General features: G+C 37.8%; 1 protein-coding gene across 2 annotated transcripts in view; it reads left to right on the top strand.

Moving 5' to 3' along the window:
• PTPN4 (protein tyrosine phosphatase non-receptor type 4) overlaps positions 1-19,636 on the top strand; it is a 185,168-nt gene extending 165,532 nt beyond the window's left edge. The window contains exons 19-27 of one of the 2 annotated variants that reach the window (XM_032637276.1): positions 372-528; positions 3,630-3,796; positions 4,623-4,713; positions 4,798-4,859; positions 7,246-7,392; positions 8,886-9,014; positions 11,881-12,029; positions 13,209-13,344; positions 19,388-19,636. In XM_032637276.1, the coding sequence (XP_032493167.1) occupies positions 372-528; positions 3,630-3,796; positions 4,623-4,713; positions 4,798-4,859; positions 7,246-7,392; positions 8,886-9,014; positions 11,881-12,029; positions 13,209-13,344; positions 19,388-19,474 (1,125 nt within the window). In that variant the 3' untranslated portion in view covers positions 19,475-19,636. The remainder of the gene's footprint in view (positions 1-371; positions 529-3,629; positions 3,797-4,622; positions 4,714-4,797; positions 4,860-7,245; positions 7,393-8,885; positions 9,015-11,880; positions 12,030-13,208; positions 13,345-19,387) is intronic. The other variant, XM_032637275.1, reaches the window with a different exon arrangement.
• The last annotated feature ends 6,701 nt before the right edge of the window (positions 19,637-26,337 follow it).

The following is a 26,337-nucleotide window of genomic DNA, read 5'->3' as shown; positions in this document are numbered from 1 at the left end:
ATCACAGTTACTGAAATTTGAACCATGTTAGGAGACTGGTGTTATTTAACTCAGCTGTGGTGACTGAAATTTGTATGTATCTGGACAGTGCAAAGTGAGGGCTGCCTTGATCTGTGCACCTTGAGAATGTTAGTCTTCTCTGTATGTCTAGGTATATAATAGGGCATTAGGGGAAAAGGTATTAATGAAGAAGGAAAAAAGGAGTGTCTGTGGGAAAGTGAGATTCCTACTTCTGCTTACTTAACGGATGAGTGAAGAAGACTTCTACATGTGGTTTTAGTTCTGCTGCAGCGTCTATAAACGTAAGTTCCTGTGCCTTACTTCCAGAAAGCCGGGTGCAAATCGGAGACCTTATTCTCATCCCATTACAGGCCGACCTGTGTGTCCCCCGACTGAACGAAGGGGACCAAGTGGTGCTGATCAACGGTCGGGACGTTGCGGGGCACACCCACGACCAGGTGGTCCTGCTCATCAGAGCGAGCTGCGAGACGCATCCTGGGGAGCTCGTCCTTCTAGTTCGACCCAATGGTGAGTGCTCTGGGTCGCACTGGATGTTCTTATAATTCCTTCATGTTTATGCCTAGACACAGTGGCCGGAGTGGGCTTCTTAAAACACAGGTCACGTCACGTCAGTCTCTTGCTCAAGGCACAGCGGCTTCCGTTCACATGTGGAGTAAAATGCAGATTCTTGGCCACCTTGCCCACCCCCGGCCTTGCTCCCTCTCCAGTCATCTGTGCTGGGCTTCCCGATGGCCCTTCTGCCCGAGGCACTCCTCCCGATGTTCGTGGAACGTACACCCTCACTTCGCTCGGGTCTCTGCTCAGATGTCAGCCTCGGCAAGTTCTGTCCTGACCGCCGTGGCTGAAGATTGCCTCCCTTGCCCCCAGGTGCTTGAGGAGTCCTGGGTCCTTCCTTAGGTATACTTGCTGTTCCACGTGCAGAAAGCCCTGCAACAAGCTAGAGTTTGGTTTCTACGACAATCTCACGAATATGCTGCCACATGGAGCGCTCAGGGGCTCCTGAAGCCATCCATTGTCCTTTTGGACAGTGTTCCTAATTCTCTCACTTTGTGCGGAATAAATGTGGTGCCGAGTAAGCTCAGCCTCAGCAGTGTCCCGAGAAGGGTTTTCGCAGAAACTGTGCCTTCCCTCCAGGCTCACGGTCCCAGGCCCTCAGCCTGTGCTCATCATAATGGCACTGCTGTGGGTCCCACAGCGCTCACCAGTCCTCTCTGAGAAGCATTCGTAAATGCCATACCTCCTCCTGGCAGGAGACACGCTCTTCTAGTTTTGTTCCCAACAGTTACTGTTCATCACAGTTTTAGCCACAAGAGTGACTATTGGTTAGGGCCACATCACCAGCTCCATACCATAGAGAAGTAAAATGTGATTAGAACTCTACCGATTCTCCCCATGTACCCATTTTGCCTCTTGGGTACAAACAGACATTTTCATTTTACCTTCTCTGAAGGCAGACCTTGGAGATATTGCAGGTTCGGTTCCAGACTCCCGCAGTAAAGGAAATGCCGCAATAAAGAAAATACCGCAGTAAAGCGAGTCACATGACTGTTTTGGTTTCCCAGTTCATATAAAAGTTATGTTTACACTATACTGTAGTCTGTTAAGTGTGCAATAAATCACATTGTCTAAAAGAAACAATATCCATACCTTAATTTAAAAATACTTTATTGCTAAGGATTGTTAGCCATCATCGGAGCCTTCAGGGAGTCATAATCTTTTTTGCAATAGTAAATCAAAGATCATTGATCATAGAGCACTATAACAGGTACAATAATAATGAAAAAGTTTGAGATCGCGGGAATTACAAAAATATGACAGAGACACGAAGTAAGCAAATGCTGTTGGAAAAATAGCACCAGTAGACTTGCTCAACACAGGGTTGCCATAAACCTTCAATCTGTTTTAAAAAAAAAAAAAATACCATAGTTATCTGAGAAACGCAATAAAACGAGTTTTGCCTGTACTTTGTGTTTTTCTGCGTTCATGGTTTAGAATTGACTTCCTAGGAAAATTCAGAGGACTTCAACAGAACATTCTATTTTGACTTTTAAAGGAACTCATTTATTTAGATCTGTTATTTAGGTGATTCATTTTTAGGCATTTTCTGTCACATAAAACAACTTAAATTTCATACTAAGAATCATCTCTCAATTTGTTTTTTTCTGTTTTCTCTTGATAACAGATCCTAAAGAACTTAATAATAATATTAGCTAATAGTTTTTAAATGCTTTCCATAGACCTGAGCTCTTTTATATATTCTCATTTAACCTTTACAGCCATCCAATGATAAATTATCCCCATTTTATAGTTGAAGACATTAGGCACCAAGACATTTCAGTTATATGCTCACAAATTCATGACTAGTACAGAAGCAGAATATGAAGAAAAGTCTATATAATGGAAAAGGCATGGCCTTTTTGTAATTCCAAATCACTCCATTTATACATTAAATTAGGAGAGGAACCCACCTAGGGCCTACATTTTTTGGCAAGGAGCTTTCTAATATTGCTTTATTATCAAAATCTAGACCAGGATTCATTTTCAGTGTGGGTCTGTCATGTCTATTTTTTAAAAAATACTGTATAAGCAAAATTTTAAATTATGTTTGCCAAAACATAGCTTGTTTTTCCTGGTGTTTTCCCCTTTAAATCTTATTTCTTCTTAGACAAATTGCATTTCCATCTTTTTGTCTTTACATTCTTCATTTCAGAAATCTCTTCTTCTCAAAAGTACATATGTATTTGAGCAGGAACAAAACTTCTTAAACAAGGCCAGAAGCTTGACTCCATCCTTAAGGGGCTCTTCTCTGCTTCAGCTTTGCCTTTTCCCATGAGGGTCAGGATTTTGTGGGACCAAGGTCACAGCATCTGTGACCTCCCCGTCCTTTTAGACCACCTTTTTCAACCCTCAGTTCTCTGACCAAATTACTCTGAGCCCATTCCTGGGCCTCTGTGGCCATTTTTCCAAGATCCGTTCTCCCAAGGGTTGGTCACATGATATAGGCCAACAGGGTAGCGCAGAGGAAGCAATTTCCAGAGGGGTGTATTATGGGCTTCCGTGTGGGCTGTGAGGTTCAGGGTGTGCTTATAGGCCCCCACGTTGAAGAGTGGAGCTGAGGGTGGCCTAAGGGCCACAGTCTAGGGGTGGCTCCCCTCACTGCCACAACCATGCATTCTGGCCTAGAATTCTCCTTTGAAATCTGACCTCTTAAGTTGTTTGGTAGATACATCAAGGAATGAGAATAGAAAGTATTTTGTTTAGTATTCTGTTCCGCTTATGTGTAGCTTTTCACGTCTAGACCTATGGTGTATATAGGCCTCTATTGCTGTTCTTGTCCCAGGTCCACAAATTAAAGATCCGGTCAGAGCTGCTTCTTGGCCTTCCTCTTTTTCCTACTGTCTCTTCAAGTTACAGACATTTTCAGTAATATGGCCAAGAACCTTCTTTTCCCCAGAGGTACTTCTTCTACTCCACAGCCACTCTCAACCCATACACAGTGGCCCCAGACTCAGATCTGATGAGTTAGGAATAAATGAATATTATCTGGTAAATTCCTTTTGCCAACTCATTAAGGTTTCCATGAGGCTTTTTTGATTTTGGTTTTGTAGCTGTGTATGATGTAGTGGAAGAAAAGCTAGAGAATGAGCCGGACTTCCAGTACATTCCTGAGAAAGCCCCACTAGATAGTATCCATCAGGATGGCCATTCCCTCCGAGAGTCGATGGTCCAGCTGGCTGCGGGGCTCATCACTGGGACAGTGCTGACACAGTTTGATGTAAGTAACGTTGTGTGGGAAAGGTGTTTGCCTGTATTTTCACGGCTTCTTAACTGCCTAATCTACTGTCAGTTAAAATTTATAAACTAAAATATTATTCTGAAAAATACTTGATATAAAAAGAATTCTAAAATGCAAAGTTTTAAGAAGTTGTTTCCAAAATACTAGCTATGGTTTCATTAATAGATATCTGTTTAAAACAGAGGGATAAGGAGGTTTTATAGGTATGTCATCAAGCTACATTTTCTCTGTAATTAAATAGCTGTTTTAATGAAAGGTTGCAGATAGACTATTATAGATGTAAAAATACTGAGTTAAAGGAAAATAATTTTTGTACCTTGTACATAAAAATATGTACCTACCTCATATTTAATCCTTCTCTAATTTTTGTCAGGGTAGTTAGCCATCATTAATATTTGTTGCTCTGAAGTGTATGTTGAGGGTAGGTGACTATAAAATATTTAGGGCACGTCAATTTTTCTTTTAAATATCTCTAAAGTAAATGAAACCTAGGTGTTTCCTACAGATGTGCTATTTAAAACTTCAGGTACTTTTGCTGTAAGGAAAATTGTTTTTACTTGTTTTACTGTTTTTCAAAATATATATAGTTCATGTCAGAGATTTTGCAAAATTCAGCTTTGCAAATCTGGTTCAATACCTTACTAAACCTAAGGTACATCATTGTATAGATCTGGTATTCCAAGGAAAAAAACCTGTTTCTTGCTAGCATAGAAAGAAGTCTGGAAAACAAAAACAAAACAGAAACTCTTGATGGCTTTCTGGACATGTTCTTTTTTTTTTGTTTGTTTTTTGTTTTTTGTTTTAGCAACTATATCGGAAAAAACCTGGAATGACAATGTCTTGTGCCAAATTACCTCAGAACATTTCCAAAAATAGATACAGAGATATTTCGCCTTGTGAGTATCTACCCTCTCTGTATGTTATGTTTAATCTTCTTAACATAACTTTATTAAAACATTCTTTCTTTTAAATTTTTTCAGATGATGCTACACGGGTCATTTTAAAGGGTAAAGAAGACTATATCAATGCAAATTATATAAATGTAAGTTTTTTTTAAATTATGTCTTTGTCATTTGGAATAAGAGGGACCACTCTAAACTTTGAGATTTATTCCAGAATCCATGATAATGACAGTCAGCTCTTTTAGTATGTACCTCTGATAAGGACTTTTTTTTTAAGCAAAACTATTATACTGTTATAACACTTAGAAAAATAACAGAAACAAACACTTAAATGAATAATATGCTCAACTTAATTTACATAAAGAAAAGTACATGTCAAAGCTGCAAGGAATTACTACCATTTTTCACCTATTAGATTGAAATATCAAAAAGTTTGATAATACCCTATACACGTCTACAGCCTTTACCTGAAACCTTGGGGTCAAATATGCTTTGGGATTCAGAATTTGGAGGAGTTTTGAAAGGTTATTCGGTGCATATACTGTCCCAGCAGGCTATGGGACATTACCCTATAATCAATATGTTGGTATTCAACAGCAAACAAACTATGGATATTCCCACGAAATAGGACTGATGGACTATAGACAGGTTCAGGTCGGATACTGTTACCAAATAAGTCAAGGTTAGGTTAGGTATACCAAAAAAAAAGAGAGAGAGAGACAAACTTACGCTTCAGAACATTGCGAGTTTCAGAATGTGGAGAAAGGATTGTGGATTATTAAGGAGTTTACTGAGGAACAAGCTTTCCTCATACATTCTTTGTGGAAGTATAAATAGGGACGACCTCTTTGGAGAGCCATTTGGAGCCTTCTGTTAAAATTTTAAATGCAGGGCTTCCCTGGTGGTGCAGTGGTTAAGAATCCGCCTGCCAAGGCAGGGAACACGGGTTCGAGCCCTGGTCTGGGAAGATCCCACATGCCACGGAACAACTAAGCCTGTGCGCCACAACTACTGAGCCTGTGCTCTAGAGCCCGTGTGCCACAACTACTGAGCCTGTGCTCTAGAGCCCGTGCTCCGCAACAAGAGAAGCCACCGCAATGAGAAGCCCGTGCACTGCAACAAAGAGTAGCTCCCGCTCGCCGTGACTAAAGAAAGCCCGTGAGCAGCAACAAAGACCCAATGCAGCCAAAAATAAAATTAATTAATTAATTAAAAAATATTTTTAAACGCACATGCACTTTGATCCAGCGTTCTCATTTCTTCCTGTTGCCTATACAAATATATTTCTTCCTGTGTGCAAAAATGTTAGGTCTACAAATTATTCAGTGTAGCCTTGGTTACGATAGCAGATAAATTGGCCGCAACTTAAATGTTATATGAATTTACGGTACGTTTATACAGTAGAGCCATTACACAGTATGAAATTTTATGTACTAATCTGACATGATTTTAAAGGTAAAGTAGAAAAAAGGGAAACAAGATGCAGAACAACATTATATGCTACCATTTATATTTTACAGCAAAAAAGGAAAGTGGTTTTACATTCGTGTGTAGTGTACATTTGTGTGTCATGTGTAGTATATCTTCAAAAGGAAAGTAGTGTACATTTGTGTGTCATGCGTAGTATATCTTCAAAAGGACATGATAGGAGCTAGGAAAAAGGATTGCCCTCCTGAGTGTAAACTGGAGGCTGGGATGGGAAGGAGACTTCTTTCCTCTCCCTTTGGTATCCTTCCAGTTGCCATGTACACGTCACCTTTTCTTTTTTTTAATTCAGTCTTAAAAATATAATAAGATGATGGTTCATCTTCCCCAGATACTTACAGTCTTACTTTCTGAAAATAATGAACTTAAAATATTTTTCCAATCTTTTCGTGTTACATATATTATATATATAATTATGTGCATATTACATAATATCACATTATACATATATACACATATATAATATGAAAAATCTCAACTAAAGCCAATGGCAGAATTTTTGCTTCTCACAAAATTTACTAATAAGCTGGTTTGAGACAGTTTTTTTTCCTTTTCCATTATAATTTATTACAAGATATCGAATATAGTTCTCTGTGCTATACAGTAGGTCCTTGTTTTTTTATGTATTTTATATAGTGTGTATATGTTGATCCCAAACTCCTAATTTATCCCCTGCCTTTTCCCTTTGGTAACCATAAGTTTGTTTTCTATGTACAGGCAAACATTTTTTATTTCTATATCAATTCTCTGCCTCTGAAACAGGATTCCCTGTAAAGCTGCACTTAAAAAAACCATAAGAGCGCTTTGGAAAATATTTAAATTCCTGTTTCCACTGATTGAAAGATAAATATGTATAGCTACTGCACATTGCCAAGAAATTTCTGCTGCAAATAAAATAAATTGTTGATAAAGATTTGTTTTACTCACTTTGCAATTTATTGAGATTAGTTGTATTCAGTTATCATTCAGTAGATGATTTTCATGTGTTTGATCCTAGTAAAAAGTAATAATGCGAACGATTTTGTTTTTGTGTCCTTTTAGATGGAAATTCCTTCCTCTAGAATAATAAATCAGTACATCGCTTGCCAAGGGCCGTTGCCACACACCTGTACAGACTTCTGGCAGATGGCATGGGAACAAGGCTGCTCCACGGTTGTGATGCTGACCACACAGGCCGAGCATGGCAGAGTAAGTCACGCTGCCCAAAGCTTTTCTAGGCTGCATCGCGCGCACAGTCAAGAGAGCCACGTCGTGTGGTCTCTTCTGTCACCTCTAAACGTCCTTTCTTACGGGATCGTGATTAAAATCATCATGGATAAGCGCTTAACTGTGACTGACACATAATAAGTGTGTTATAATAAATGTGATATAAGTGTTAGCCATTATTATTTAAATGGACTAATATATACTTGATAAGGGATTTGTATCTAGAATATATAAAGAATTCATACAACTTAACCATAAAATAACAAATACCCCGTTTAAAAATGGCCAAAGGATCTGAATAGATGATTCTGCAAAGAAGATATTCAAATGGCCAACAAGGTCACGAGAAGATGCTCAGCATCATTAGTCATCAGGGAAATGTGAATCAAAGCCACCGTGCGTTACTACGTCATATCTAGTAGGGTGGCCAAAGTAAAGATGACAGAAAATCACCTGTGTTGGTGATGATGTGGCGGCAGTGGAACCTCCTGTACCGCTGGTGGGTTTGTGAAATGGTGCAGCTGCCTTGGAAGACAGCCTGTCAGCTCTTTAAGAGGCTAAACGTAGAGTGACTGTAACTCAGCAGTGTCACTCCTAGGAATACCCGAGAGAATTAAGTCCACGTCCACACAAAAACTGGTGCACAAATGTTCACAGCTGCATTATTGTTAATAGCCCCAAAGTGGGAGAAAACCCAGATGTAGCCGATAAAATGTGGTATATTCATACAGTTGAATATTATTTGGCAATAAAAAGTTATGAAAAAATAATACATGCTGCAACATGGATGAACCTAGAAAACACTGTGCGAAGTGAACAAAGCAGTCACCAAAGACCGCGTATCTTATGCTTCTATTATATGTGATGTCCAAAGTAGGCCATAGGGGACAGAAAGTAGATTAGTGGTCACCCAGGCCTGGCGTAGAGGGAGGAGAGGGGGCCAGAGGGACACACAGGGATTACTAAGGGCTGTGGGTCTTCCTTTGGGGGTGACGAAAATGTTCTAAAAGTGATTGTGGCAATGGTTACACAGCTCTGTGAGTATACTAAAAACAATTGAATAGTGTATGTTAAATGGGTAAGTTGAATGGTATGTGAATTGTATGTCATGAAACCTTTTTTTTAAAAAATCTTAATTATGAAAACAAATGGATTGCATTTGGCATTTTAGTTGAAGATTCTTTCTCATTGTTAACTTAAATCTAAATTAGTGTAATGGTAAAACAGTGGGTGGAAGCTTGTTGTAAACAGGATATTTGCAGTCTCAAAATATATCCAAACAGACTATTATTACAAAGAGAAAAAGTGGCAAAGAAAAAAATGATACTAGTTGGTAGATCTAGGTGAAGGGTATATGAGAGTTCATTAAATTATTCTTGTCACTTTTCTGTAAGTTTGAAAGTTCTTAAAAATTAAAACATTTTAAAAATTGGAGAACCTGAATTATGTATATTTCTAAAATCTATTGACACCAGGTTAAGTGTCACCAGTATTGGCCGGAACCCACAGGAAGTTCATCCTATGGGTGCTACCAAGTCACCTGCCACTCAGAAGAAGGAAACACTGCATATGTCTTCAGGAAGATGACACTGTTTAACCAGGAGGTAAGAAGGCAGGGGGTCTGTTGGTTAGAGCTGTTTTGTTTAAGGTAGAGGCTTTGACAGATGAAAATATATTTAGTCTGAGTCCTAGTTACTAAGAAATATTAAAAAATTGCTGAACTATTTGCTTCATTGGGATACTTCGGAATCTTATGAAATGTATTCTCCTACTATAATATTTCCAATTTCTGTAAGTAAATACGAATGATCAGTGAAAAAATAGTCTAGTAAATAATGCTTATTACTATTGTACTCTTCCTATTCATAAAAATTATGCCAGGGGTGTTGGCTATAGATTGTTTCCTCCATGTATTATCAGTAAGGTATTGGAGTCCATCTGTAGAAATGGAAAGAACAATTGAAAGCTATCAAATTATTCCGCCTTTTTTTTTTTTTTTTTTTTTTGAAGTACGCAGGCCTCTCACTGTTGTAGCCTCTCCCGTTGCGGAGCACAGGCTCCGGACGCGCAGGCTCAGTGGCCGTGGCTCACGGGCCCAGCAGCTCCACGGCACGTGGGATCTTCCCAGACCAGGGCACGAACCCGTGTCCCCTGCATCAGCAGGCGGACTCTCAACCGCTGCGCCACCAGGGAAGCCCCCTATTCCCCTTTTTTAAGAGTGGAAGAGAGCAGTTTCACAGTCTTCTCAGTATTAAGGAGGAAAAGATTGTAGGCAGGACCGTCTGACCTCAGACAGATAATAGCTTTCAAATTGTTAGTTTTTCTTACTGCTGCCTGGGTCAGTCCACGTGGCTTCCAGATCAAAGCCAGAGTGGAAACCGACGAGGAAACGCCGGCTCAGTAACCCAGCTGGGAGATGTGTGGAGGGCAGCACGTGCCTGTCCTGTTGGGCTGCCAGAGCCTGGACCAGCCACCTGGGGCAGAGGGGCGGTAGGGGCTTTGGGGACTGAAGGCAGAAAGAAGTGATGCTAGAGAAGAGCAGACAGCACAGCATCAACGGCCAAGTCTTTGGAGACGAGACCACGTCTCCCCTGGTCCCACGCGCAGGCCGCCGCCACCGCACCCCTCCCCGAGGGTGATTACAGGAGTCCAGTGAGACAGGGCCTTACTGACCAGAAAGGGAAGGAGGGCCACGTTGTGCTGAAGAAACCTGGCCCTGGATAAAGCTAAAGTTACAAGAAAGTAAAGTTTTCAAAATCTTACGGTCTAGAGATAGGAGAATGAATTTGGGGTTTGGGCGTGGACACTGTATAGCTCGTGGTTGTACGACAAGGCAAGCCAATAAGCTGGTTCTTCACTTTCCTAAATAGACATGACAGATGAGCTTGTAGATGGTTGCATCAGGTGATATGTGTATCCCATCGTTCTCCACCGGCAGATTATCCATGGCAGTTGTATATATTTTAGTGGCTTTTCTTTGCAACGCTGAGTACCTCAGAACTATGCTAAGACACAAATTAGTTTCTAACGTTGGAGCCAATTATAATTGGGAAGATTAACTTGCTACCATCAATACATACATACACGGGTAGATAGATGAATAGACAGATAAACGCTACCCCAAAACTTAATAAAATATGATTTTACCTTACCCATTCTTGTAGATTATTGGTACCGTTAAGTTCTTTTGTTAACAATAATAGTCAAAGGTAATCTGTGCTAGATACCTTCAATTCATCTGAAAAATTAGTTATCAAATTAAACTGAGGTCTCTTTGGGAATTCTTCTCTCTTGATTACCTTACTTTTTCACGTTCTCTTCTGGAAGCTCCATCTAATGTAAATGATAGTAACCAGATTTCATAGTGTTGAATGACTATAGCTACCAAGTATTGAGCATATGATTCCAAACAGCTGTGACTGGGTGCTTTGCAGGTCCTCTCACTGAATCCTTTTAACATAAGACTATCCCTCTGAGGTGTAGATGTCATTTCATTTTTCATTTGGAGAAAGTAAGGCTCTGAATTAGCATCTTTACTGGCAAAGTTGACATTTGAGCCAACATGTATAAATTTAGTACCTTACTTTCTTCATTATACCAACTTTTGGCTCCCCAAAAAGAATTAAGTCCTGATTGATTTTGTGTTTTTATGCTCTCCAGTGTTTAACCTACATTTATTTTGAGATTTTATTTTTCCTGATTTCCATAATTTCACTTGCACTTATCAATAAGTATTAGCCCAACTTTGTTCATTAAAAAAAAGATTTTTTTTTTTTACCTTACTTTTTGCTCACCTAACAATTCTTTAGTTTTCTTTTAAACATTTCTCTGGGATCTTAATCTGTTTTTGCCTGTTTACTTGATTATCATCCTAAAAATACTCTACAAATACAGAAATTGAGTTGTAAGAAGAGTAATAATCCAAGTGACTGATACTTAAATGGGTACAGCTGTTTCTGTAAAATGGTTTCTTTCCTTTTCCTTGAACTTTTGGGTTTTATTGAGTTTATACATTACTTTTTTGACGGGGGGCAATGAGAGTGGTTTCTTTTTTAAAAATTTTATTTATTTATTCTTGGCTGCGTTGGGTCTTCGTTGCTGAGCGCGGGCTTCCTCTAGGTGCAACAAGGAGGGGCTACTCTTCGTTGCGGTGCACGGGCTTCTCATTGCAGTGGCTTCTCTTGCTGCAGAGCATGGGCTCTAGGCGCACGGGCTTCAGTAGTTGTGGCTCACGGGCTCTAGAGCGCAGGCTCAGTAGTTGTGGCGCACATGCTTAGTTGCTCCGCGGCATGTGGGATCTTCCCAGACCAGGGCTCGAGCCCGTGTCCCCTGCATTGGCAGGCGGATTCTTAACCACTGCGCCACCAGGGAAGTCCATTGCTTTTCTCCTAAAATTAAAGTGACATGAATATTTGTTTATATTTTAAGGATTATTTCTAAGTCAGGTGCATGATTTTTCATTATACGTAGAAAAATGAGAGTCGTCAGCTCACTCAGATCCAGTATATAGCCTGGCCCGACCATGGGGTCCCTGACGATTCAAGCGACTTTCTGGATTTTGTTTGCCATGTACGAAATAAGAGGGCCGGCAAGGAAGAACCTATTGTTGTTCATTGCAGGTATTTTATTTTCTGTCTATTATGATTTGAGTAACTGACTAGATGTGTCATTTTTAAAAGGGAATACGTATTGTATTTTGTCCTTCAGTTACGGTTGTCACTCTGATAGATCTCGAAGCTAGGCTCTGAAGGTAGAAGGCAAAGGGTATGTTTTAACAGATGACTGACAGAAATTTTATCATAAGAAGTAGGAATAATACTGTGCTGATTCTTGGCAGTTTGTCTTCTTCATAGTTATGTCCTAAAGTTAATGGTTTCATAGATTTGATGAAATACAGCCTTGCAGGAGCTAGGTTGCATCCTGAGGTTTGGATTTCCTGCTTCTGGCCCCTCCTAGGACGTTTGGTGAGCATCTCACCTCCTTGGAGTGGCGCTGCCCAACCCTCTCAGGAGGGACTACTTCCAAGAGCCCCGGTGAATGGCGGCTCACACCCTCCTTCCTTTCACACTGAGCCCTTCTGCCCTCAAGGGACCAGATACAATGCTACAGCCTTGCAGAGATTAGGAGCCAGAAGTTATTTTCTCCTTATCCAAGTGGTTTATTCAGAGGATGTATTAAGGTATCTCTTTATCCTTAAACTTTCCAGCACTTTTTAAGAGCAAACTTTCAAATCATCAAAACAGACTGTAGACCAAATATTGGAGAGGCAGAATGGCAGGAATGGTGGACACGTTTGGCTATTTCATATCCTTAGTTCCCAAGAGCTACTTTATCCACATTCACAGAGTACTTCACAAAGTTGTTCTTAACTGTGTCAATGGTGAAGTTTAATGAAAATTAAATTTGGTTTTAAAAATTGATTTTTGAGTGTGTAAAATAGTTGTCTTTTGTACATTTGTTAATGATTTATTATTGTAATCCTCTTATTTTGTATTTTAAAGCTGTTTTCTCCAATAAGCTTCTATACCTTGTTCAGATTTTAAAAACTGAAGTGTAACTTTTAAAATTGTATATTTGCAACTAACAGTGGGGGAGGGGTGGTTACAGACCATTTAATCTGTATTAAGTGACTTTTTTTTTTTTTGGTTTCCAAAATAGTTTCCAGTTGGCTTGCTACTTTTATTAATATAAAACATTAAAATCAAAATTGTTCTTCTACTGTAATATGATTCAGTACAAAAGGCACAAGAAGTGTAACAGAATTGTATCAGACCTTGCCCCATATTTGTCTTTTTTAGTGCTGGGATTGGAAGAACTGGGGTTCTTATTACCATGGAAACAGCCATGTGTCTCATTGAATGCAATCAGCCAGTTTATCCACTAGATATTGTGAGAACAATGAGAGACCAACGAGCCATGATGATCCAGACTCCTGTAAGTACTACACGTATGAGTGTGCATTCTCAACGTGATGGTTTTTGTTATCAGTATATATTTCAAACCATACTTTTCTCTTTTTAATTCTCTGCCAGGAGCTAATAACCTTAGCACAAGGACCAGCAAATACTGCCAATGAGCCAAAGTCGCCACTTGTGTTTATAAATAAAGTTTTATTGGAAACAGCCAGTCATTTGTTTACATGTTGTCTGTGGCTGCTTTCACATTACAGTAGCAGACTCGAGAAGTTGCAGCAGGCACCATGTGATTACAAACACGAAAGTATTTGCTATCTGGTCTTCTACAGAAAACGTTTGCTAACACCACCCTATCATGCTAGTTCTGAACTGCCTAAACAGGTGCAGAGGAGGGACGTGCCCTGGGTTACTTAGTCAAATGGAGTGCTGAGAACGATAGTGTCCCTAGACTGGAGAATCTTGATAGACCTGTTTTCAGTGAAACAGCTGTGGGGAAATTGCCTTTCTTTTTTACGTAAGAGCTTAAATTGCAACAACAAAAATCATCGACATTAAGCTACTAACTTACTATATTCTATACTGACTCTGAATTATGTTCCAAGAATCAAAAGAGGAATCATGGAATTTTAGAGTTAACGCTAAGATTATTTTTTATATTAAGCCATTGTGAAATGTTAGCACTGTTGGTGGCATTAAGGTTACTGAAGTGAACTGACCTATGTGGTAAGTGCCTGTCATTTTTTTAGCTTTTAATTATGGAAAATTTCAAACATACATAAAAGCAGACAATATAATGTAATCAACACTGTGTTGCATACTCAGCCCCAACACTGGCTGTGGTGTTTCCTTCATACTGCCACCTGTTGTCTGCACATTTGAAGCAAACCCTACACATCATATTGTTTTGTCCATACATATATTTTAGTGTGTCTCTCTAAAAGATAAGGAGTGTTTTTTTCTTCTAAACAAAACCACAACACCGTTATCACACCAAAGTATAATTAACAGTAATTCCCTAATATTAGCAATAGCCAGTATTCAGATTTCCGGTTGTCTCGTATAAATCATGTCTTTTTAAACTTTAGAACAGCTTTATATAATTCACATGCCATAAAATTCACCCTTTTTAACAAGTGTACATTTCACTGGTTTTTTTTTTATATCACAGTTTGGCAACCATAATTGCTATCTAATTTTAGCATATTTTCATCACCCCAAAGAAGACATCCTGTACCCATTTTTCCCTGTTACCTTCCCCAAGCTTCCCCCAACCTAGCCGTAGGCAACCATTAATCTACTTTCTGTCTCTGTAGGTTTGCCTATTCTGACTTTTCATGTGAATGGAATCATATAATTTGATCTTTCATAAATAATTGGCTTCTTTTAATTAGCATAATATTAAAAGGTATATACATTCTGTAGCATATATCAGTACTTCATTCCTTATTCATTGAATAGATACACATTCATCTGTTGATGGAAATTTACATTGTTTCCACTTCTTGACTATTATGAATAATGATGCCATAAGCATTTGTGTATATGTTTTTGTTTATAAATGTTTTCATTTCTCTTGGGTATATACCCAGGAGTGGAATTGCTGGGTCATATGGTAACTCTGTTTAACCTTTTGAGGAACCGTCAGACTGTTTTCCTCAGCAGCTGCACCATTTTGCAGTCCCCTGGCAGTGTGTGAGGGTTCCATTTTCTCCACATCATTGTCATCACTTGTCATTCTTTTATTTTAGCCTTCCTGATGAATATAAAGTGGTATCTTGTGGTTTTGATTTGCATTTCCATAATAACTAATGATATCAAGTATCTTTTCATGTGGCCATTTATTTGTATACCTTCTTTCGAGGACTGTCCAAATCTTTTGCCTGTTTTTCAATTTGTTTTTTTTTGTTTTATTGTTGAATTGTAAGAGTTCTTTATGTTTTCTAAAAACAAGTCTCGTCTCATAGTTCTATGGTTTGCAAATGTTTTTGTTTATGCTATTCTTTCACTGTCTTAAGTCATTTGAAGCACAAAAGTTTTTAATTTTGATTACATCCAGTTTTGTTTGGTCTTCAATCACATACATTTTTGGTGTCATAGCTAAGAAATCATTGCATAACTTAAGGTCACAAAGATTTATTCCTGTTTTTTCTTCCAAGAGTTTTATAGTTTAGCTGTCACATTTAAATGTCAGATCCGTTTTGAGTTCATATCTGCATGTGGTGTGAGGTAGGGGTCTACCTTCATTCTTCTGCATGTGTATCTCCAGTTGTCTCAGCCCCGTTTGTTGAAAAGACTGTTCTTTCCCCATGAATTGTCTCTGGGTCCCTTGACTGCAAATGTAAAGGTTTATTTCTGGACTTTCAGTTGTATTCCATTGATTTATATGTCTGTTCTTATGTTAATACCACACTGTCTTGATTACTATAAATTGGTAATAAAATTTGAAGTCAGGAAATCTGTATCTTGCAACCCTGCTCTTCTTTTTCAAGACTGTTTTGGCTACTCTGGGTCCCTTGCATTTCCATATGAATTTTAGAATCAGTTTGTCTTCTGCAAAAAAAGCAAGACAGGGATTGCATTAAATCTATAGATCATTTTGGGGAGTGTTGCCATCTTAATGATATTCCGTCTTCAAAAGCACGAACACAAAGTGTCTTTCCATTTATTTATGTCTTCATTAATTTCCTTCAACAGTGTTTTGTATTGCACAGTCTTATTCTTTTGTTAAATGTATTCTTAAGGTTTTTTTAGTCTTTTTGGTCCTATTGTAAGTGTACTTGTTTTCTTGATTACATTTTAGGACTATTCATTGCTTGGATATAGAAATAAAACTGATTTTGCATATTGATCATGTATCCTGCAACCTTGCTAAAGTCATTTATTAACTCTAATAATTCCTTAGGATCCTCTATATACAGATCATGTCATTTGCAAATAGAGATAGTTTACTTCTTCCTTTCCAGTATAGATGCCTTGGTTTTCTTGTCATCTTTTCTGGCCCTGGCCAGAATCTCCAGTACAGTGTTAAATAGAACTGGTGAAACCACACATCCTTGTCTTGTTGCTGGTCTTAAGGGACAGTTTTCTGTTTTTCACCACTAAGTACTATAAGGTCAGCATGGATTTTTCATTAATGCCTTTTATCAGGTTCAGAAAGTTCCCTCCCTTACTAGTTTGTTGAGTGTTCTCATGATGAAAGGGTGTTCAGTTTTGTCAGGTGCTTTTTCTGTATCTGAAATCATGTAGTTTGTGTCTTTTATTCTATTAACATAACGTATTAGATTGATTGATTTTGGGGTGTTAAACTAACCTTGCATTCCTGAGATAAATCTTACTTAGACATGGTGTTTAATTCTTTTTATATGTTGCTTGACTTGATTTGCTAGTATTTTCTTGAGGTTTCTGTATCTATAGCCACACATAATAGATTTTTTACTTTTAATTGTAGTAAATTACAAAACGGAAAATTTACCATCTCAACCATTTTTAAGTGTACAGTTCGGTAGTATTAAGTATATTCACACTGTTGTATAACCAATCCGTAGAACTTTTTAATCTTGCAAAACTCTATAGCCATTAAATCCATTTTTCTCTCCCCCAGCCCCCAGCACCCACCATTCTATTTTCTGTTGTTGTGAATTTGACTGCTCCAGATGCATCCTATAAGTGGAATCACACAGTTTTTGTTTTTTGTGACTGGCTTATTTCACTGAGCATAATGTCCTCAAGAGTCACCCATGTTGTAGCATGTGTCAGCATTTCCTTTCTTTTTAAGGCTGAAAAAAATACTTCCTTGTGTGTATATACCACACTTTTCTTATCCTTTCATCTGTTGATGGACATTTGGTTTATTCCCACATTTAGGTTATTGTTGAATAATGTTGCTGTGAACATGGATGTATAAATACCTCTTTTAGACAGTGCTTTCAATCTTTTCAGATATATATCCACAAGTCAGATTGCTGGATCATATCATACGTAATGAGTTTTTGTTTCTGTTTTCACAGTTTGTGTGACGTCAGGATTCGAATATGGCCCACACATTTTGATTGGTCTGTGTGTCTCCTAAGCCTCTTTTAATCTGTGTCTTCCTCCTGTGTCTCTCTTCTTTCTTCTTGCAGTTTATTCGATGAACAACACAGGTTGTTTGTGCTACTTGTTCTCCCATAGTCTGGATTTTGCTGATTGTGTTCCCAAGATGGTGTTCTCTGTCTTTTCCAGAACTGGTAAATGGATCTGTAGGTTGCAGCAGCTTCCTTCAGAGGGTACATGATGTCTGTGTCTTCCTTTTTGTGATGTTAGCAGCCTTGGGTGATCAATGTCTGCATCATTAATTCATTGGGCTTGCAAAATGACGATATTCTATCATTCCTTTTTTATTTATTAGTTGGAATACTTCTTTAAAGAGAAACTTCTCATCTGCTCTTTGGTTAACCAGTGGTACAGTCTGTATAGGAAAGACAAGATTAACACTTGATGCTTTCCCTTTATTTATAAGTTTTCAGTATAATGAGTTGGTTCATTGGCCTCTCCAGGGTTGGTTCGTTCCCATTTCCTTGGGGCCAGTTCTCGGAATTGTGGCAGCTTATGTCATGGCTACAGCCTGGTCATCGTGTAGTTCACTTCTTCCACCTGGCGGGGGTTTCAGTATCTATAAGGCAGCTCACAGGATACGGCTCAGAATATTATCTACAGCCCTTGAGGAGGAACTAAAGGTCCTTGACTCTGCTTAATGACTATATTATTATCCAGTCACCTTTGACTGTTTTTCATTGTTTCTGCATTTTCTCATTTCTCTGATTAAAGTTACTCTTTGGCTAAAATTTTTCCACAGACAAAAGGCAGGCTGAGGACATGGGGGGCATAGACCATAGGGCCCTGCTCTGTTTCAGGGCTTCCAATACAGACTCAGACCACAGTGTTTTCACTTACCATTTTCTGCTTATATCTTTGTCCCTTTTCTTCTTTAACAAGACTGCTGGTTCTCTACAATACCAGAAATGAAAGACTTAGCATATCCCAAGTCCTCATTTGTTTTATTCTACATTACCCAACAGCTGTCTCAGAATAACAAAATTAACACTACCAACAGTATCGTTATCAAAAAGAATTTTCAGTTCTTTCCACAGTTCTTTTTGCTTTGGGATATATATTCTACAGAGATACACAGTTAAATTACTGTTTCAAAGTCCTTTGAAATAGCTCCTCTGTATATGGTTATGCCATCAACTAGATACATACATTGATATGTTTTATATTTTCAATTTATAGAGGCTTTTAAAATTAATGTTCTAATTATGGAGTACCTTTACATGGTTCCAAACTAAAATCTATAAAAGAAGGAAGTATATTCTCTATCTCTCTCCTTCACCCTGTTCACCCCTTTCCTTATAGGAAACCATTTTTTTTATGATTTATCCTTCCCTTGCTTTTTTCTTAACATACATTTTGAGATAGTACATATTTGTATTCCCCCCCTTTCTCTTATAAAGATAATATATTGTATGCACTTTTCTCTGCCTTGCTTTTTTTACTTAACAAAATATCCTGGAATCAGTCTGTAGCAGTCTGTAGACTTCTTTTCCTTTCCCCCCCATTTCATAGTACCGCACTTTGAAGATGTACCAGATTACTCACCCAGTCCCTTACTGATGACGATTTGAATTGTTTCTACTTTTTTGTCATTATAAGTAATTCCGCAGTGAATAGCCTCATTTCTGAATAAATATTTTAATTTCTTTTTCTAGTTTGTCTTCTGGATAGATTCCTAGAAGTGGAATTGCTGGGTCAATAGGTAAATCAATGTAATTTTGTCAGATGAGGCCAACTGTCCATGCATAGGGATTGTGGTATTTAACATTCCTACTAGCAATGTATGAGTGGGTTTTGCCGACAGAATATGCTGTCAAACTTTGTTTGCCAGTCTCTTGGTGAAAAGTGGTATCTCTGTGCAGTCTTACTTTGTATTTCTTGTATAAGCAAGCCAAGTGAGATGTTTGTCTATCTTTGTTTGTTTTCTAGTTTTTCTGATCCATTCTATTTTTTTATATTTTATTTTTCAGAGTCAATACAGATTTGTATGTGAAGCTATTTTGAAAGTTTATGAAGAAGGATTTGTTAAACCTTTAACGACATCATCAAATAAATAAGAAAGCAAAGGTCTGGGATATGTGTTGGAAAACTGCTTTCCATTATATTCACTGTGCCATAATACTGCTTGCAGGAAATGGCATCTAAACAGACAAAAAAAAAAAAAAAAAATGAAGAACTAACAAAAACTGAAAACTTCAGCACTGTTGCACTTTATGTTTCAAAAAAGAGTCACTCTCTCAAAATCTGTCATTCATGTGTTTGAAGACTCTTTCATGCTTTGCTCCAAACAAATAGTGAATAACTGAGTATGTTCAGGGTAATTTACGAAATCTTGTGGTGGTGCCATGCAGTCCCCTTCTGGTAGAATTGCCACAAACAAGGCTCAGAATTCTCATCGTCTCTGTTGTACACTTGTATCTTGAAAGCAAAAAGAAGTCAACATCAGGAGTCAGCTCTGGTGTTTCCCAGTGATTCATGTTCTTACTATACTGGTTACCAGATGTTACTTTTTAAATGTTAGCAATATCATTCTCAATATTAGCCAATACACTGCCTATGGATGCAGCACATCTTTCCCTACACTTCCCCCCATAGAGACCTGCTGTTTGGAAGAAGAAAGGTGGAATTTGCTTTTCCCAGGAAATGCTGCACATTGTCAATTTACCAGCATCTTATAGAAAGTATAAATAAGAATCTACAAATTTTCTTTTTTTTTTTTTTTTTTTTTTTTTTTTTTTTTTTTTTTTTTTTTTTTTTTGCGGTACGCGGGCCTCTCACTGTTGTGGCCTCTCCCGTTGCGGAGCCCAGGCTCTGGACGCGCAGGCTCAGCGGCCATGGCTCACGGGCCCAGCCGCTCCGCGGCATGTGGGATCCTCCCGGACCGGGGCACAAACCCGTGTCCCCTGCATCGGCAGGCGGACTCTCAACCACTGCGCCACCAGGGAAGCCCTACAGATTTTCTTGAATTTAATAATGTAACTTATATTTATCATAAGGTTGGCTTATTCCAAATCATGTGATTTCACATACTTGATGTAAAGGAATGCATGCATTGTGTCTTAACCCCTTAAGTGCCTTGAGACGTCTTTGTATGTCTAATGAAAAGGCACTCCTCCTTTGACCCCACTAGGAGGTATGTATGTATATTGTACATTTACAGTTTTATGCATTTTGAATCAGTTCACATTTTTTAAAATAGCTTCTCGTATTGAGAGTTATGCAGTCAAAGAAGAGTAATGAAATTCTATTTCTTGCTCAATTCCTGTATTTTGCCACAAGAAGCCAAGATAATTTGTGTTCTACTGAGTGAACGCTCTGCTGCTATGGAATTATTCAAAACCTGCACATTCCTTTCCTGAGGGACAGGGGTTACTGTTTAGCAGCTGAAGTTAAAAGATGCTTTATTCTTCAAATTTCTTATTTATTTTGTCCCTGACTTTAGAAATAGCATCTACTATACACATTAAAGTTAAACATATGGAAACTCTAAACTAAAGTTAGAGCAGCTAATTGTGACTTGTTTCTATCACTAAGTAAATGATCAGCATTCATTTCATTTCTTACCAAGCTTTGTTCACACTGGTCTGTTGGTTGGCAGACCACAAACGAGGGATGAAACGTCATTGAGTGTTTCTAATTGTAATCCCTCAGTAGCTGAAATGAGGGCTTTCTTGTCATTTTTGTGTACAATTAAGTTGCTCCAGTTTATATATACTTATTAAGTTATAAGCATGTTAATATGGAGAGTTTTGATTGTCCAGCCTGACGGAGGACCTGATTCCCTTTAAGGATGTGTATATTCTCCTCTTCAGGTTTTTTAGTTTTTAAGTACTCAGAGAGATAGAACTTTGAAATTGCCCAATTTTAATATAAGTGGAAATTTTCTCAGCTATTGAAATGTTATATTACACAATTACTTTCTATGGATTATGGTTAAAATAGATTCACTTACTAGTGGTTTCTGAATATTTCTGTATAGTCTTGATAAAATTTACGGTTGAATGGTAGATATTTTGGAGTGTCATTTAGTATGAGCGGGAGAATGTACATTTTTAAATCTTCAGTATAATCTAAATGATGTTATTTCAAATATTCAAAATCCATAATAGTAAATTTTAGGAAGTTAAGTCCTAAACGTTAATAGCCAAGATACCAAATACATTACTGTATTAAAATATTTTACCTTTTTTTTAAAGAGAAAAGTAAGCATGACCTTTATGTCAAAGAGAAATTCTTGTATCTATTTCTGAATTTCACAGTCAAGACAGTATAAGATAGTAAATAACTCTGTACAGTCCTTTTTGAACATTCCGCTCTTTGCCAGCAGATAGACGTGATTCAGGCTGCTGTACAACAACATCATGGTAGGCTGGAAAGTGAAAGAATAAACTGTCAGGGATCTAAGAATTAATAACTGTTTTGGCAGTAGTTTTTCACCTGAATTAAAAAGAAAACCGATCCCAACTATATGGACAGAATATGACAACCATAGACGAAAAGTTGAAGTTATATAGACACAAACAGATAAATGTCATGGTTGGCACGTTCTTTGATTTAGGGCTCTGTTTACACTTCTGAGAGTAACTCTAATGATTTGTTGGCAGTGAGCACTTCTGCCTTTCAGTGGAAGCGCCAGGTCCTAACCACTGGACGGCCAGGGAAGTCCCTGCCTGAGAATGTTTTTAATCTGTTTGTCAATCTAAATAGGGTTCTAGGAATAATCCCAGCTCTCATACACCAAGTAGTTCTAGATTCCACTCATATCAATGTAATAGTGTGTAACAAAATGCCAGATCTCTTGTGTCTAAACTACCCTCCCCCTCCAGCGGCCAGTTTCCCCCCCACCCCCCTGCAAGACCCACACACACTCAAGAAATCAGTGCTGACTGTTATTCTCACAACTGGAAATAGGTATTGGTGAATCAAGGGGCTTTTGTAAATGCTAAGAAATGTTTGTAAAAACCTTTCCTCTCTGATTTAGGATGGTTTTACCAGGTTCATTTTCGGTCTTATACTGAACATCTGGTTTGTGTCAGCACTGTGTACATAGGTTGAGGAATATTTTGGAATAGACCGCATTCACAAGAGGAATACCTGGTAGTATTTGTTAAACCAGTGCATACATCCAAAACCGAGGCAGAGCAGTTAGCATAAGCCACCCTTTGCTTTGTGTGGCCTGCCCAGCACGAGTGGGGGGGCGTTGACCATGTTGGTTAAGAGTAAAGAGAAAATGTACAGATTAAAAACTGACTTCAAGTGTGTAAGCTACGTTAAGCCACTAAGACAGTTACTTGAAGGTTTCAAGTGCTAATATATACACATAGAGATGCTTTTGTGCAACGATGCATGTGTTGCTTCACAAAGGCTAATGCTAACAAACAGGGGTAAAGGACTGTGGTACCTGTAGAGTTGTTTAGAATCTGTTGGCAGGTCTGATCAGGTATTGGAACAAAGGCCTCCCGTCGGCACCACAAGTACTACAACCTGAGCGCTGAAAGAAACTTGAAAGATTTTATCCAGTCTCACCTTCTATTCTTATAGGCAACGTATGTGAATATCATAAATGCTTGTGAAGTTTAGTCTATTTCAGTTCAAGAATTATACTCAGGCAGTGTTTTTACTTAATAACTTGATGACCTTAGAAGATGTCATTTAATTTAGAGAACAAGTAGGCTTTAAAAAGCAATGCTAATTAGGGCCCCAACTCTGCTTGTTTAGGCTGATATACATGCAGTGTGAAAACATTGTGAAATGCAAACTAGAGGTCTAATTTTTAAAAGCACTTAAAACATAGAACTAAGATTTAGAATGTATGTCCACTTACAATTAAATAATTTATGTTCATAATGTGAACGTGCAGTAGAATTAAAGCATTACTTGTTTTATAATCTTATCAGAAAGGGAGAAGGAAACAAGAATTTTTAACAATGTTCTATTTAATACCCGTGTTTTGAATATTTAAAGGTATTCTGATGGTAAGATTGCCAAAGTAGTTTTGAATTCATAAAAATTATTTATGCCACGATAATGTGGGAGATGTTTACACCTCTTTTATTTTGTAGTAATTATTTTGTAGTTTAGGTGAATTTGCATTTGTCACCTACATTAAGGTAAATATTTGTTGAAACCAACATCTTTTAATAATAAGAGGAGAGAGATAAATTATGCCACAGCTTTCTTGTACGTAAGCTGCCATGTCAACAAAGTAACTATATTAACACAGCTTACTTCTTCCCACGTTTGCTTCAGCTAGCCAACCACAATTTCTGCAACCATTTTTTTTTTCTGGTGTTTCCTCTAAGTAAAATACCTGTTTTTAAAACCCACTGGATTAACTTCATCAAATATCAGAATTACTGATCTGTTGGCAAAGATTTATTGGGGTCTCTGTGATCACAACACAGCTTGTAGCAACTGTTTTATAAAGTTTTTAGAAAATTGTATAGCGCCAAAGGAATCTGTATAATAACAAAACTTATTTGAGGGCTAACTGCGAATAGATAATTTCAGCAGTTTTATAGAGAGACCATGAAATTAATCCCTGAATTGTACTTTTTGGGTTTAACTTACTTTACAAAATCTGCAACTATTTTCAACACAATGTTTTATTACACACAGACGTCATTTATTCTCGGCAGCAATTCCTACAATGAGCCTTTCAATGTTATCAAAAACAAGCCCTATTTCAGTGAGAAATGAGACATTTTATTTTTATAATCTGGGTGAAATTGTTGTGGGTAGACACCAAATAGTTATTTCTGTTTCCATATCTAAATTTGCTGCTACTTATTTGTATGTTTTTCTACTGCTGTTTACTGTTGATTTCTAAAGCTTTCTAGTCACCGTTATCTTTATGGTAGTAATCCAAGCTAAATGGGCAGCCAGAGGTAGAATCCACTGGGGTACCATCCATCAACATTGACTAGGTAGGGCTCAGCTCATAAATAAGTAAACCAATTTTTTTTTTTTAATTTACAAAGTGAAAGGTATTAGCATAGCAATATTGCAAGTTAAAGGCTACAATTTCAGGGGGAGGTTCTAATGTTTAACTTCCTGAAACCTTTTAAAATTTTCAGTACAGGAATGAAAATGTTTGAAAGCCTTGTAAATGCTCGTAGAAGTTTCAGTTAAACACTGTAGAATTTTCCTACCTATTGTTGCATAAATGATATAGAAAATATTTTTCTATGGACAAAAGACTGAAACTGTTAACTTCTTTTGCTTCATTGTTTAAAAAGGAAAAAATGATATTTGTATGTCTTTCATGCTGTAAAGAAATGAATGTATCTTTCAAATGTTATTAGAATTAAGACTTGGTTCTAAGGATACTCTTTGTTTAAAAAAAAGTTAGCAAGGGGTTGAAAAGGAAAGGAAGAGTGTTTTCCACTTCATTATACAAAATGCAATTTTAGAAGAAAAATGTAATTTTCTTTATAAATAAGAGCAATCGTTACTGAAGCATATTTCAAATACCTTCTTTTTCACTTTGCTTTGTGTTAACTCTAGAAATTTTCAAAAAAATGTGTGCGTACTGTTTTTAAGTGTAAAATAACTGAATTCTAGACTTCTGGAGTGTGTTAGGGGTACATGTGTTTGAGGGTAAGCGTTCTGCTCCACGCGTTTACCGTGAAGGAAAGTTCTCAGGCTTTGTCACTGTGCCAGCCACAAATGAGGACAGCACTCTGAGCGTGTGACTTCGGTGAAGCCAGAAAACCGTGCCTAAGTGTCACCACAGTAAATATGTGCAGAGGCCCTGACAAATAAATAGTTTGCTTTCTGTTCTCAGTATCTTGGACAGGTAAGACCACTGAGGCCAACTCTGACGTGTAGCGGTGGTGTCTTGTATGGTTAAGGGTTTATTAATTTAGCTGCACAGAAGACAGAAAAAGCCCTACATAGTAAACCAACATAATTTGTTCAACAGTTTTCTTCGAAAGGTAGTATTTATTATTCATCACTCACTAAGCTTGGCTCAGTGGGGCCTTTGTTATGTTGACTCCTACTTCCATCCCTCCAACTTAAAAAAAAATTATTAATCTCCCTTTGCGGTAGAGTCTTTGTGAAGTAAGGTAATCTTTTCCTTCATTGACTTTTGTTACAGTTGTTGAAGGATTCAAATCAGGCCCCCTCAACCCTGAGAGTTTCCAAAATTTAGCAAATACTACTCCTGATAATCTTAACTAAAATGAGACATTGCTACATGAAGTTACCACCATGAAGCCATCAAGGAGACTCAGCCCTACTTACAATCTGGCACTGAAAGAGGTGCTGATTTGTGGTTTCACTAAATCCACTGTAGTCACACTTGAACCCGTTTTACCTTTTATTGAAAGAAGCTTTTTCATTTCTACTCCTGAATTGTAGTGTTCCAGTTTTTTGCCTTCCTGAGCAGGAAAATGTCAACCCAATTCTGGGAGTCTCTGGCACTCATCTTTTCCCACCCTTCAGTTAGTTGACAAGATTATTCATGCTTTCTTGTGTTCTGTAGAGTAGGTCAGATTTCAATGCTGAAATTGATTTCTTGAATTTCAAACAGCACTTTATTTCATGCTTACTACTGACTTAATTTATACATTTAAAGGTAAAATTTATCCCAGGAGTTTTGTAAATATGGAAAAATACAATGGATTAGCATGTAGAACTCATTGGATCGGACCCAAGTTTAAATGCTTTATGATCTCTTGATCATTTGATATTTAAAAGGTAACTTGTGTGATTTTAGCTTTGCCGCTTTTTTGTAATTTATTTAGTACAATAAAGGCTACCCAGTTGATAGTCTTGCTGGACTCTTGAGTTCTCTCAGCTAGCTTCAGCCAAGTTTGGTTCACTATCATCATTCTGCTTTGCATTTTTGTACATTACTTGAACACCTGGAAACCCATCTGTTTGGTTTTGAGTTGTATTAGGTGTTATTTAAGTC

This window comes from Phocoena sinus, chromosome 7 (genome assembly GCF_008692025.1).
Source record: "Phocoena sinus isolate mPhoSin1 chromosome 7, mPhoSin1.pri, whole genome shotgun sequence".
Taxonomy (NCBI): Eukaryota; Metazoa; Chordata; class Mammalia; order Artiodactyla; family Phocoenidae; genus Phocoena; species Phocoena sinus.
This window is presented reverse-complemented; position numbering and strand designations above follow the sequence as displayed.